At 31.6% G+C, this 14522-nt stretch overlaps 1 protein-coding gene across 1 annotated transcript; it reads right to left on the bottom strand.

Annotated features, from left to right (window-relative positions):
• Window positions 1-5059: 5059 nt before the first annotated feature.
• Window positions 5060-6088, bottom strand: LOC135149151 (zinc finger BED domain-containing protein RICESLEEPER 2-like). The gene is made up of 2 exons (XM_064084108.1): window positions 5209-6088; window positions 5060-5118 (listed from the first exon to the last, which is right to left on the bottom strand). Exons 1-2 carry the CDS (start codon window positions 6082-6084, stop codon window positions 5083-5085), a joined length of 912 nt encoding a protein of 303 aa, XP_063940178.1. The 5' UTR covers window positions 6085-6088; the 3' UTR covers window positions 5060-5082.
• Window positions 6089-14522: the final 8434 nt, after the last annotated feature.

Here is a 14522-nt window from a genome sequence, read left to right on the forward strand (position 1 = left end):
ATTGGCTACTGTTTGCAGTGATTACAACAATGATCACAAGTAGGAAAGTGTATGCATCAATGTCAACACCTAAAATTTCATTTTTCTCACATAAATTTTCTGTCGTTTTGCCAACATTTTGTTGCATTTCAAATAGTCAAATTAAAGTCTAGCTAGCTAATTTTCTGCTGCATGTGTTTAGTTAAGCAGCTAATCTTAATTATCTCAAGTAGAGTTGTGTAATTAAATTAAGTTACGGCTGAGTTAGCTTGAATGTGAACGGAGGAGGAGTAAAGAAATAGTGTTGCTGTTGTTGTTGAAGTGGTGAGAATATTATAATATTAATTCAGTAAAACAAATGATGATGTTATTTATGTGCCCCCTAATGATTCCCGTTTGAAACTAGTTAGCACTCGTGCATGCTTCTCTCTTATTCAAACATTTTCTCATCTTTAATTTATTTGCTCACTTGCACTCACTCTTAGTGCTTGACGGCCCCTTGTTGACCCCAACTCTTAAGTTAACTAGATTCACACAAAAAAGTCAGAAAAGAACTTGACAGTAGTACAGTAGAAAGAAGACATGATTTCTTAGTTCAGTAATCGCACTTTATTAGCATAATTACACAATTAGCAAAAATTCCATTTCCTCATCATTGTTAAGTAATTACTCTCTCCTCCCATTTAACTGTACGTTTGTTTCTCATTGCTCGACATGCATTTCAATACTTTAATATATAAAATATACTCCCTCCGTCTCTTAATACTTTTCCTGTTAATCATGTGCGCGTTTGCCAACACACATTTCTTATCTTTAATATTTTTAATTTCGTATTAGTATGAAATATAAAAATTTCACTGTATTAAAGTACTCATAAATACGAATCAAACAAGATCATTCATGACTATATTTTATCTTATAAATTATGTATAAATTAGTAGTCAATTGCTTACAATAAACAGTGCAAAAAGTCAAAACAGGAAATGTTTTTTGGTACAGAGGGAGTAGATGTGTAACTTATTTTTAAGATTTTTTTTTCCTGAATAAAAATTTAACATCCAAACTTTTATTCAGGAAAAAAAAATCTTAAAAATAAATTACACAACTATACTTTAGAGGGGTATTAAAGTGTGTGTCGAGTCCTCGTCCCCCGGTTTCTTCTGAAATCTGAAGATGCTAGGTGGAGTACCTATTAGAATTATATTATATAATATTATTGTCCTTCACTTGAAAAATTATTTTTGGATCGAGAGTGGATCATAAACATCGATATCCAATAAATAAACTTGTCTTTGATGTACAAAATAAATTAGAGAATATTGGGAGTTGTAGTAAGCTCGATTCCTGAGTATCTTGCGAGCCTGAATCTGATAACATATTAAATAACAAGTTCTCTTGAAATCCGAAAATGTTAGGAAGAGAATTCACAATTAACCGTTATCATGTTTTATAGTATATGTCGTATATGCGTATAGGCGCGTGCACGTAGATTTACATGTTTCGACGTGAGACTGATGGAAAATCCGTATCGATTTTGTTTATTTGTGTTTGTTGGTACAATTACATGATGTTCCTGGCATGGTACAAGGAAGGGTGCTTTCACTGACCAAACATACTACCTTAACGTATAAGGTGGTAAGTTGACAAAGCAACATGTCACTATACGACCCAGGGTCTTTGTACTAACTAGCTTTTACAAAAGGTCACAGAAGTCACTAAGCATTAGTTTACAATCCTAATTATTTTATGACTTGATTTTATCAGTTAAAATTCCCTAAGCCTTTCTGAGAAATAGTAGTACAGCAGGAGTGAGCAATTTCAAGTTGGCAAGTGCTGTTCTTTTATTTGTTTGAAGTCTCTACATCACCTCTTTTGCAGTTCCACTAAGTTCTGCTACACTCTTTTTTCTTGTCCTACTTATTCTACTTCCATGCCGATTGTCTCAACAGCTAGGATTTAAGTAATTGCCTCATTCAAGGTTAGATCGATTACGAAAGTAGCATATAGCTTGAATATAAGCAGTCAGATAATAGATTTTCTGAAAGATGTCCTAAAATAATTAAATCTGTACAAATTCAGCTTAAAATTGATCATATTTAACATGTTATCGTGGAATAAAGCTCGCTCAGAAACTCGACAATCTAGAAGTGTGCGAAAATAAATTTATAATGCAGCTTTTGAGGACCACGAGATAACCTAATAATAAAGTGTTATGTCTGTCGATCTCAAGTCTTCTTGTGGATTCTTCCTTGCTCAAAGATTATCTCAAAACGAATTTTTTTGTATAAGTTTATAAGCTTTAATACTAATTATAAGATTTTTAAAAATAATGGAACAGGGCTTTTCCGACCTCGGAAGGATCAGCCTCGCAGGGCTCCCATAGGTCAGCCGAAAATTTCGAGTACTTAAGATTTCTGGATACATTGTAAAGCTATAAGAAGAAAGTGCTACCTTTCTTCTAGCATAGAATAAGACTGTTATTTTTCATTATCTTCTCTAATCAGTCTTTCTATCTCACAGTATATAAACATTCACCACGTATATGAAAAGCAGCTTCTTTTGTTACTTCACGTTAATATAAGTTAGGTTTGTTCAAGTAAAATCCTGGCCATAAGTAAAATTCTGACGAGCTAAATTATGATATAAGTGCATATTTTAGGGTCGTGAAAGTTAGGTGAATTAGACACACATCATCACCGTGCCTATATAATCCATCCCTACGCGATCGATTAAACAAATCTTCATTTTCGATCGCAGTGGCATCCATATTGTCGTATTTTAGACATGCTTTTCACCTTTCTTTTCGAGACAGCCACTGTTTGACACGCGTCAAAGTGTCATATTTATATCATCACGATTGGATGAGACAAGGTGAGATCGTTCAATGGGACGAGACTTTTCAATTAAATTCATTTTATTTTACATTGGAAAATTCAAGTGAAATGATGACTAGCATTGCATAAAATTGTTGGATATATATTTTTAATTAAGGCGTGTTTGCTTGTGTATTAATGAGCAGCTGCAACCTAGCAGGAAGTAGAACGGTGTCTTAGTTCAAGTTTTAAATATAATATTAAAAAAAATATTATAGTGATTAATTTTGGATATATTTAATTAATTTTAACTCTAACAATGTGTCTTATCCTTAATATATGTTTAATATTTTATTATTAAAAATTCTCTTACATCATTAAAACACACAATAAAGTAGGGAGAAAGAGAGTGTGCAGAGAGAAAGTGAGTGTGTTTAAGAATTTATAATAAAATATAAGATAGGACAAGGAGAGAAGTGTCTTAAAAATAAGGCTCGAAGAAGTTGTCTCAGACAGGTGATATAAGGCATCACTTAGACATCGTTGGATTAATATTTTCCATCAAATGAGATGACCTAAATTATAACTTAAGACGTGCCATAAAACGTCTCTTGGACATTAGACATCGTTGGACCTACTCTAAGCAACCTAGAGCCCATTTAGCCTCTTGGACTTACTCTAAGCAATCTAGAGCCATTTAGTTGAGTTTATGATTTATAACTTATAACTTTATGACTTATGTACCTAACATGATTTATGTGATAAGTTAGGAGTTAAAATGTCAGTTTTCATAATTTTGACTTATTAATAAATTATGAGTTAGGAGTTACTAAAAATATAATAATAAAATAAAAATGATTTATAAGTAACATATGTCTTATGAGTAATTTTAATTAAAAAATTAATTCAACGAAAAATGTATCTTAAAATAACTTCTGTTTTTAAGTCAATTTCTGATTTATTTCTAATTTTAAGTCGATTTTTACTTTATTGTATGAAAAGACCTTTTTTTTCGTGTAAATCAAAAATGAATAAAACCAATCACAAATCTTGTACATTATATATAACACATCTTGACTTGTGTTGAATTTGAAATGGATTAATTTGTTAATCAAGTTTAGCAAGAATTTTACGAGAAAGTAATAGCGGTCTCAAGTCTCAACACTCTAGTTTTAACTAGGCCTGTTCACAAACAGAGCTGTTCGCGAACAAGCTCGTGTTCGGCGCGTTAAGAACTCGCTCGGCTCGGCTCGTTAATAAAATCGAGCTCGAACTCTAAAATCTGTACGTTAAGCAAAACGAGCTCGAGCCGAGCTTCAGTATGTTCGGCTCGAGCTCGGCTCGTGTTCGGCTCGAGCTCGTTCGGCTCGAACTCGCTCGTTAAAAGCTCGAAAATTATGAATTTTGTGTGCCCAGAATATTTTTATAATACTTGTATATAGCTTTCTAACGTTTAAAGATAAAAATTACATAATAAGAATTTGCTAATCATAATTTACATCACTTAGTCTAGACAAAAATATACTATCTTAAGTCATTCTAGATTGCATCTCAAAAATCAGCAACCAAAAGTCCAAAATAGAATGCAACTGCTTTACATTTCTAGCTCGAAACTTGATAGACCTGCAAAATAAACGACAAGATCTTAAAAAAGAACTTTGCTGACAAGCAACTATTGCAGTTAATAAAAAAAATATTGAAGAAATGAGTATCTTCCTCAAGATCAGTGGTTAAATAATTAAATCTAATCAGGCGTGGTTTATCAGCAATGGCTTAAGTTTATCAGCAAGGCTGTGATGGCTTCTAAAGCTTCATAAAAATACAAAAGCTGTGAGAATTAAGCTGACCTTCATATATAACATATGCAGCATCTCACATAATATCGATTATGCAGTAGTTGAGATAAACAATATTTAATTGATTTTGCAGATTATCAGTCTCAGTGCTTCTGCCAACAAGCTTGATATAAGTATAATATGACTGGCTGTCTAGTTTCAACTATATTCTCACAAGCTGATCAATTACAAGATTATTACTCCATTATGCTGATGTATGGTACTGTGATTTGAAATAACAGATTGAAAATTTGGAGTTGCTTTTGTTGCAAGCTCCAACACATCATATAAGAGGTAGTGAAAGCAAGGCTCTAAGCCAAATGCTGAGCCAGAAGATCAAGACTACAAATGACCTCAAAGTATCGACATATAATCGACATATAATCGACAAAGAAGAGTTAAAGAGTTAAAGGACATTGCTACATACCTCAAAATAAGTACCCTGTTATCGTCGTTTAATCCAAATGTATCACAATCTCCTTGTCCTCCTCCTGTAAACATTTTAAAAGATCAAATTAAAGCATGCAAGACTAAAGAAATATTTAATTATTAAGTGTATACTACCAAGGGTATCCGTTTACCTGTTTAGCTTTTTTCAATCCATACAATTCACGAACCCAGTCTGCTCCACACAGCAGCACCTCAACAGTTTCGGGTTTCAAACAAGAGCGATGCGGTTCTATCACTCTACTACCTGCACTAAATGTTGACTCTGACGCAACTGTGCTAATAGGAATACTCAGTATATCAGCTGCCATTTTGGACAGAATTGAAAACTTTGATGAGTTTCCTTTCCACCAAGCAAGAACATCAAACTTTGAAGTTGGAGCTACAATTTTCTCACTCAGGTAATCCTCTAGTTCAGACTTTGTAGGCTCCAGAATGCCGCCACTTTCCCGAATGAAACTCTCGTAATCATTAATGCCCTGGGGTATTTCACTATGTTCAGCCATGAAATTTGCATCAGAAGAAGATATTTCAGATTCATTCTTTTCTTTGCTAGCATCCTTTTCTTCCCTGCAATATTCTAAATACAAATCAGTCAAGGCATTTCCTAAGTATGACAAATTTGTTTCTGAATCACTTGCAATTGGATATAGGTTAGGAAAACAAAAGGCTGGAAGTTTCATTTTAAACCGCGGATCCATGACAGCGCCAATTGCCATTACCAAGTTAGTTTCCCCCCAATATTTTTCAAACTTCAATTCCATTTTTCGTGCCATCTCTCGAATATGCAGATTAGGATCGATGGCTTTTTTGTCAATTATTTTCTTGACTCTTCTTATTTCTGATAAAAATAAATTTGATGTTGAATACCCCGTTCCAGAGACAACCTTAGTGACATCAGAAAATACCTTAAGAAAGGAACACACTCCTGCAACTTTTTCCCAGTCCTCCTCACTTGGTACATACTCTTTAAAGCCCTGATCAGATGTGCTATATATAAGGAAAAACATTTTTTAACTCAATAGCACATGCCAACATGTTATATGTCGAATTCCAGCGAGTTGAAACATCCAAAATCAGTTTCTTACATTTCAATCCTAATGACTTTGAAATTTCAGCAAACTTAATTCTACAACCCTCCGAGGCTGCTATATACTTAACCACATCCCTGACTTTATCCACTATTTCTTCAGTTGGGTCTAACCCATCCTGCACACATAAGTTCAATATGTGTGCACAACAACGAGCGTGAAACATTTTTCTCTCAATAGGCAATGACCTTCTAACGCTAAAGGTTTGTTTTAAATATCTTAAAGCAACGTCATTTGTAGCAGCATTATCTACAGTTAACGTCCCAATTTTATCAATAATTCCCCATTCATCCAAACATTTGAACAAAGCTTCTGAAATTATAAATCCGCTATGTGGGGGAGGGACATTACAAAAGTTAAGGACTCTCATGTTTAGCTTCCAATCAGCATCAATCCAGTGACCCGTGACAACCATATAACCAATTTTCTGATGTGAGGAAGTCCACATATCAGTTGTAATATTAATCTTTCTAACTAAGTTAAACAATTTTCTTAATTTAGTTTTCTCAATTTCGTAAGTACTGAAACAATCTTTTCTAACAGCGTGCCTACTAATTTTCTCCCAATAAGGGGTAGTCGTTCTTATAACCTTGTCAAACATAAAGCTCTCAACATGTCTAAAAGGCAGTTCATTTACTAAAATATAATGAGAAATGACTTTTCTCATTTCAGCATGATCATATTTGAAAGTACCAAGTGTTACCTCCGTCGATTTCGTATCACTCGGTTGAAACTGAAGTAGAGCTTGACTTGTTTGTCCATATGACTTCAGACATTTATCGACATGTCTGTTTAATGTGGTTGTGCACCCTGTAGCATCACATTTCATCTTTTGCTTGCAAAATCTACAAATAGCACTCTTCTGTTGGTTTTCTTCGACCAGGTCCATATATGCCCAGCAGTGAGCTTTCTTCTTCCTCGATTTCTTTTGGTAAGGCTGTGACTGTTGAGTTTCAAGGCTGCCACTTTTTCTTTTTCTCGAGATTTTCTCTTGTTCAGGCACTTGAACTTGTTGTTGTTCTGATATGTCGTTATTATCACCAATTTCACCGACATCTTCAGATTCTGATTCATCACCAAGACTTCTTAATTGTTCAAATTCTGCATTTTCTGGAATAACTTCAAAGTGATTCTTTTTTTGCTTGGAAGGCGCCATTACAGTTCCGCAACACCATAGAACAAGATTAGGATATGATCAACCATTAAGTTGGTGAAAGTACAGAATTCATGGAAATAGATGATACTGAATAACTGCTAAGAAATAGATATTATATGGCTACTGGTTCTGATTTTAACTGGCAAAAGACAAGCACTAAAAACATGATTATATGAATTTCATTAATTGTAGTCAGTCATTATTTCTATTAAAATTATCGACCAGTGATCAATGTAAGCAAGTAATAATGAAGAATGATGTAAAAGTCTAATCAATAAAAAATACATGAAAACTTAATCTTAATATACAGGCCTGTAATCGAACTCTTTTTAATATAAGTAAACTATGTGTTTGATTAGAATCTGATAGTTAAAACATATAGTATATTACTTACTATGAGACAAGTTTATATACTATTACACATTACACACTAGAGTTTTTGAATTGGTAGAAAAATATTTCAATTATTTACTCATAGTATGTTGAAGGAATAATATTAAAAACAATCAATGTAACTTTCTAGGCGACAAATTGTGCATCCCCAGTCATAATTCCACCAGTCAAAAGTAGATACCACATGAGCTATTCAACATTTATGGATATTAGTGATTTATTAGAATTTTTTTTTTGCACTCATTCAGAAGCTACTTATAGGAAGCAATGCATTTGTCTAGTTGAATATACTCTCAGGAAACAAACACTTTAACTAACTAAAGATTCCTCAGACTGATATGTTCACTCATTCTTAGCTGCTTGCGTATTATTATCTGTAATCTCCTTTCACTATGTGATAAGATATTATATTTTATTCCAAATTTCTTTCCTGAATTTTCCTGTCTAATGTCGTTATTTGATTTATAGATTCCCATGAATTCTAACATTTATGCTAGAATAAATAATCTGCTATAAAGAGTTGTAAACTACTTTAATTCCTTTTGTTTGAAAAGTATATTACTATCTGTTCTAATCCTATATCCACATCTGTTTTCTAACTAATAACTTTCTCTAGGGAACACTGGATTTAAAACTCGAAGAGTTTAGAACTAATATCATTTATCATTATGACTGCATTGGGAGTGAGAACTCCTCCTGTTATACACTCAGTCAACTTATCGAGACTGAGTGTAAATATCAGCTCAGATACATTGTGCTTGTTATAGGCTTGTAGCTGGCTGTTACTTCTCTAATTCATCTATTACTATTCCAAATGTGTAGATTAAATTTTAATATAAGTTCTTGCCATCACATCCTAATTAAATCATAAAGATACAATATAAGTACATAACACTCATCAGTCATCATCAGCATTTCAACTTCAACAAAAAAAACCAAACTGAGTCCGCAAACATCAACAACAGAAGGTGAGTCTTTTAATCACAGCCAAGGTCAAATAGACCAAAACCCACAAATAAGAAACTCAATTTATAAAACTACTTAATAATTCAAATAAGAACACAAATTACAAAGTAAATGACAAAGCTTTAGTAGTTTGTAAACCTAATTGATCAACAAGTAACAGCACATAGATGATAGAAATGGAACAATAAAGAAAGCCGAGAACTTACATTTACTTCACGAGAGATTAGCATACACGAGATTTAGCCGTTTAGGAGATTGTTTTGAATCTAAGATTCGTTTTTGGGGATTTAGAAATGAGGCATTAAAAGATTTAGGGATTGAATGAACGACTGAGGCTCTGAGTACACTATACGCTTTAGGTTTTTAATTATTGGGCTGGGCTTTTTTTTGGGTTGGGCTAACATTTTAACGAGCTCATAACGAGCTATTCGGTAAACAACAAACTCGACTCGGCTCGATATGTTCGCGAACAAGTTCGTGTTCGGCTCGTTAGTTAACGAGCTCGAGCTCGAACACGTTTTTTTGTTCGGTAAGAAAGCTCGGCTCGGCTCGGTTCGTCAGAAAAAAAATAAAAACTCAGCTCGTTTACGTCAAAACTCGGTTCGGCTCGGTTCGTGAACCGCTCTACTTTTAACATGTTAGATTCCGCTATAAAGTTACCGTGTTGCTTAATGAAAGACCTAAAAAGTTGCAGACCGATATTCTTTCACGATCGTTCCATGCATGTTGGACAAGAGTAACATAGAAAAACCAGGTTCTGTAATTTATTTTTCAGAAATATAAAAATACTGACCCGTATTACAAACATGTAAATATTATAAAATAATAATATCTAAATCGGTAAAGGAAAGGGGGAAATAATTGATATCAAAGTTCATGCATAATTTTAAATAACGGTTTGTCTAGTGTGTGCCTATGGGCACATGCGCGCGGAATTTTATATTTTTGGTTTTTTGGAAGATTTTGATTCGTGTGGTGGTTGCAGGGGGTCCATCATTATTAAGATATGAGAGTCAATCAAAATCTTTTAAACGTATAAAATTCCGCACTTAACATGTGTTAATGAATCCACACCAGAAAAACCGTTAAATAAGTAACTTTTTAGAGAAATAGTCGACTTCGATGGACCATGCAAATAATTTTAATGCCATTTGCAGGTTGATGGGTGTCATTATTTTCAAAAGAAAAGGCCCCGGTCCACAAGTGAAAGACTAGTTTTATATTTGGGCCTCTCAGCGTCTCACTCTAATATCCTTGTTACCTTGTGCACATTCCTAAGTTTCGAAAACTTATTGTGTGCAAAAAGTACTACTCCCTCCGTCCCAAAAAACGTTTCCCGTTTGTAATGTCGGCACTGTTCATAACATGAGACAAATTACTAATTTACGTCTAATCTATAAGATAAAATATAGTCATGAGTGATCTTGTTGGATTCATATTTATGTGTACTTTAATACGGTGAAGGTTTTATATTTAATACAAATATAAAATTAAAGATATTAATGATCAAAACTGTGTATTGGCAAACGTGATAAGTACAAATGGGAAAAGTATTTAGGGACGGAGGGAGTACTATTAATCTCAACTATACCACGTATACTCGTATTTTTGATTGACCAGTTTGGAGAATCCTGAAAATTTTGTTGAGCATTTTCATACCTAAGTGAAAATTTATATCATCAACTATTATATTTCTTCAAAAAAAAATCAACTATTATATTAAAAAATATATTTTATCTAAATAAATTTAAATAATATGTTGTTTTAAAAATAATATAATATCATAAATTTAATATATAATCAACTATTATAACCGCAATCACACCACCGTACATTGCCGATATTATTAGGTATGCTCTCAGGAAGATACTAGCTTTATAAAAAATTAAATGAGAAGCCGCGCGTTACGGCGGCCGATAAAAATTATATAAATGATTTAATATTAATATTTATAGAATGTAATAATTTTGTGGCTGTTTATAAAAAATATATTAATAATTAAAATTAATATTTGTAGGATAAAATAAATTTTATATTATAAAAATCTTGATATAATACCAATACTAATATATTAAATTGCAAAATTGGACTATAATTCATGTTGAAAAAATGAACATAAATTTCTACACGTAATTAACAATTTAAAGCACGACGAATCTTAATTTTATTTGTGTTTTTTTTTTTTGGAAAAGTAATGATCATGTTCTTAAATTGTCATCTTCCTCCAACTTTTTTGGATTGATTGTGGACAAAAACATCTAACTTAAATCCGTGAGATAGCGGTCTATAACTACCTTTGCTTGTAACAATCTTTATTTTTTAATATTGTATGAACAATCTTCACTTAAAAGTTGCTTCAACGGAGCAAACAGATAATGCATGAATCATTTTTTCCTGTGCACAAAGTAAATTATATAAAAATTAAGAGTAAATTGCAAAGTGATGGCTGAACTTTACACCCTTTTGCATTCTGGTGGCCGAAATTTCAAATTTGCAATATGATGACCAAATATTGTTTTAACTCTTTGAAAAGGTGGCTAGGAGCCACCTTTTTAAGAAAAAAATCTCGTTTTTTTCCTAAAAAAAATGGCCCGTAGCCACCTTTTTGAAATATAAAAGTAATGTTTGGCCACTATATCGCAAATTTAAAATTTTGGCCACCAAAATGTAAAAGTGGATAAAGTTAACTCTGTAATTTACTCAAAAATTAACAACAACAAACATGTCCGATGAATAAAACAAATATTATAAAAGAATAACCAACAAATATACATCACCAATAATTAATTTATTGATATCATTCATCAATATCATGTCAAGACTATATTCTACTCCCGTGTTTGGATTTGTCGACTCTACATAACAGTGTATAACTACCTTTGCCTGTAACAACCTTTATTTTCTTTTAATACCGTATAAACAACCTTCACTTATCGTTGCTGAAAAACGGCACCACCGAGTTAGAAATCGAGCAAGAGAACTATCACCAGAGAAAGGTAGGGTTGTGGTATTGAGAGAGAGAGTAGGGTGTGTTTAGATGATCCAAAACCCTACAACCTATAGGGGTATTTATCGGTGTAGAGAGACTTGTGTGCTACTTTTTCCCATAATTAAATAATTTGAAACAAAATCAGATTAAAACTTTCAAGCTGCTATATTCCATAAATAATCTGAAACAAAATCAGATTCTGAAACTTGCTTCTAATATATCCGAAACTAAAAAAAGTAATTCTTTTTGATATTTTTTATTCGAAAATTCAACATATAAGGGTATTTATAGGTGCAGAGAGACTTGTGTGCTACTCTTTCTCATAATTAAATAATATGAAACAAAATCAGATTAAAACTTTCAAGCTGCTATATTCCATAAATAATCTGAAACAAAATGATTCTGAAACTTGCTTCTAATATATCTGAAACTAAAAAAGGTAGTTCTAATTTTTTATATTTTACATCCGAAAATTCCTGAAAATTAGAAAATTAGAAAATTAGAAAAATAGAAAGGAACGATGTGAGAGGCGCCACCTACACGCCACTCGCTTCTCCTTTATATAAAAACAAAATCAGATTAAAACTTTAAAGCTACTATATTCCATAAATAATCTGAAACAAAATCAGATTTTGAAACTTGCTTCTAATATATCCGAAACTAAAAAAAGTAGTTCTAATTTTTGATAGTTTTCATCCAAAAATTCCAAAAAATTAGAAAAATAGAACGGAGCGATGTGAGAGACGCCACATACACGCCCCTCGCTTATAAAGTACTAGTTGAGAAGCCGCGCGTTGCGGCGGCTTATAAAAATTACATTAATGATGCAGAATTAATATCTGTAAAATAAAATAAATTCTATATTATAAACGTCTCGATGCAATATCAATATTAATATTTAAAATAGGACTATAATTCGTGAGTGAGAAATTGAAAATAAATTTCTACATGTTATTAACGGTTTAAAACACGGCGAATCTTAATTTTAGCTGTACTTTTTTTAAAAAAATAATCATGTTCTTCACTAACATTGTCATTAATTTTTCCAAACAATATTTCTCAGACATATACACCCCCTGTATGTAAAGAATATACAGTTCTTTAACAGAACTAATTGATGACATCTAGTCATATATATCGATTGGTCAATAAAATACAAGAAGAGCATAGGTGTGTAAAATTTTAAAGATATTTAAATTCAACTTCGAAACAAAAAATACCTGAGAGTATATCCTTGTCATTAATAGGAGCATTACTCATGTCTTAAAGGTAATCTTGTTCTTCACTAATATTGTCATTAACCTTTCCAAACAATATTTCTTAGACATATACACCCCCTGCATATAAAATATATACGTCTGTTTAACAAAACTGATTAATGAAGAGGTATTTATAGGTGTTGAGAGACTTGTGTAATACTCTTTCCCATAATTAAATAATCTGAAACAGAATCAGATTAAAATTTTCAGGCTGCTATATTCCATAAATAATCTGAAACAACATATTAATTTTTGCCAATATATATACCATATCAATTAATCTGAAACAAAATCTGAAACAGAATCAGATTAAAAAACTTTCAAGCTACTATATTCCATAAATAATCTGAAGCTGAATAAGATTAATTTATGCCAAGATATATACTATATCAATTAATCTGAAACAAAGTCAATTTAATATAAGCCATAATATTTTTGAAACTTGCTTGCATTATATCCGAAACTAAAAAAGATAATTTTAATTTTTGGTATTTTCATCCAAAAATTTCAGAAAATTAGAAAAATCAAACGGAGCTATTTGAGAGGCGCCACATACACACCTCTAGCTCTCCCTTTATATAAGTATATTGATATTGATATTGATGATTTAACGCATGTGTGCTCAATTTGATAAAGATATTATAATATTAGAGTCGCGCCAAAGGGAGAAACTTTTCTTAAAATAGTAGTACTTAGAATCACAAAAAAAATTCTGCTGGAGAATCATAAATTTTAAATAGATTTTCAGAATCTAAATACATATTTTTTATATCGTTGTGTGTATTCAAAAGTAATTTAAAAATGATTTATCTATTTGTTCGGAGATCTCATGTATCTAAATTTAGATCTTGATTTTCATTAATGTTAAACAAGGGTTTTAGATCTCATATATTTATATTTAAATCTTAACTTTTATTAATGTTAAACAATCATTTATTAAGATCTTAACAATTTTTCTCACTAGCCACTAATCTTTGATCATTGATAATGAGTCTTTAGTTAATTTGATATTAGATAACCATAACTTCAATAAATAGCTTTTGTCAATATTAAAAATTATATGAAATCGATACATAAATCTTAATAATATAATTTTATCATCCTAAATAACTAACTAAAAATTTAAAAAACCCCGCCACAACATTCAAACAAAATTTTTTTTCACTAAAACAATTATACATGCTGACATGAGTAACGAGAAATCCTGTGAAAAACACGATCGCCTGCCAGTGGAAGGTTTTCTGCGTTTACTTACTTGCATTTTCTATACTCTTTTTCACAAAAATGCTCAATCCAAATAAATAGATAATAATAATAATAATGATCTTGTTTTTAGAAAATAAATGACTTATTTCTCGAAAATAGACCAACCAAACAAAATATTTTCTTTTATTAAAATATATAACCAAATCAAAAAACAAAGCAATAATAATATACTAAACCGCTAAAATACTTTATATCAACTGACTAAAATATCAATAAATTACAATTAAAAGAATCGGAATCCTAAAATAAAGATGCTTTCTTTTGAGATATTAAAATTTTCTTATATAAATATTTCCGGTCATGGTGTATATCCCATAATTAAATGATA

This window comes from Daucus carota, chromosome 9 (genome assembly GCF_001625215.2).
Source record: "Daucus carota subsp. sativus chromosome 9, DH1 v3.0, whole genome shotgun sequence".
NCBI lineage: Eukaryota > Viridiplantae > Streptophyta > Magnoliopsida > Apiales > Apiaceae > Daucus > Daucus carota.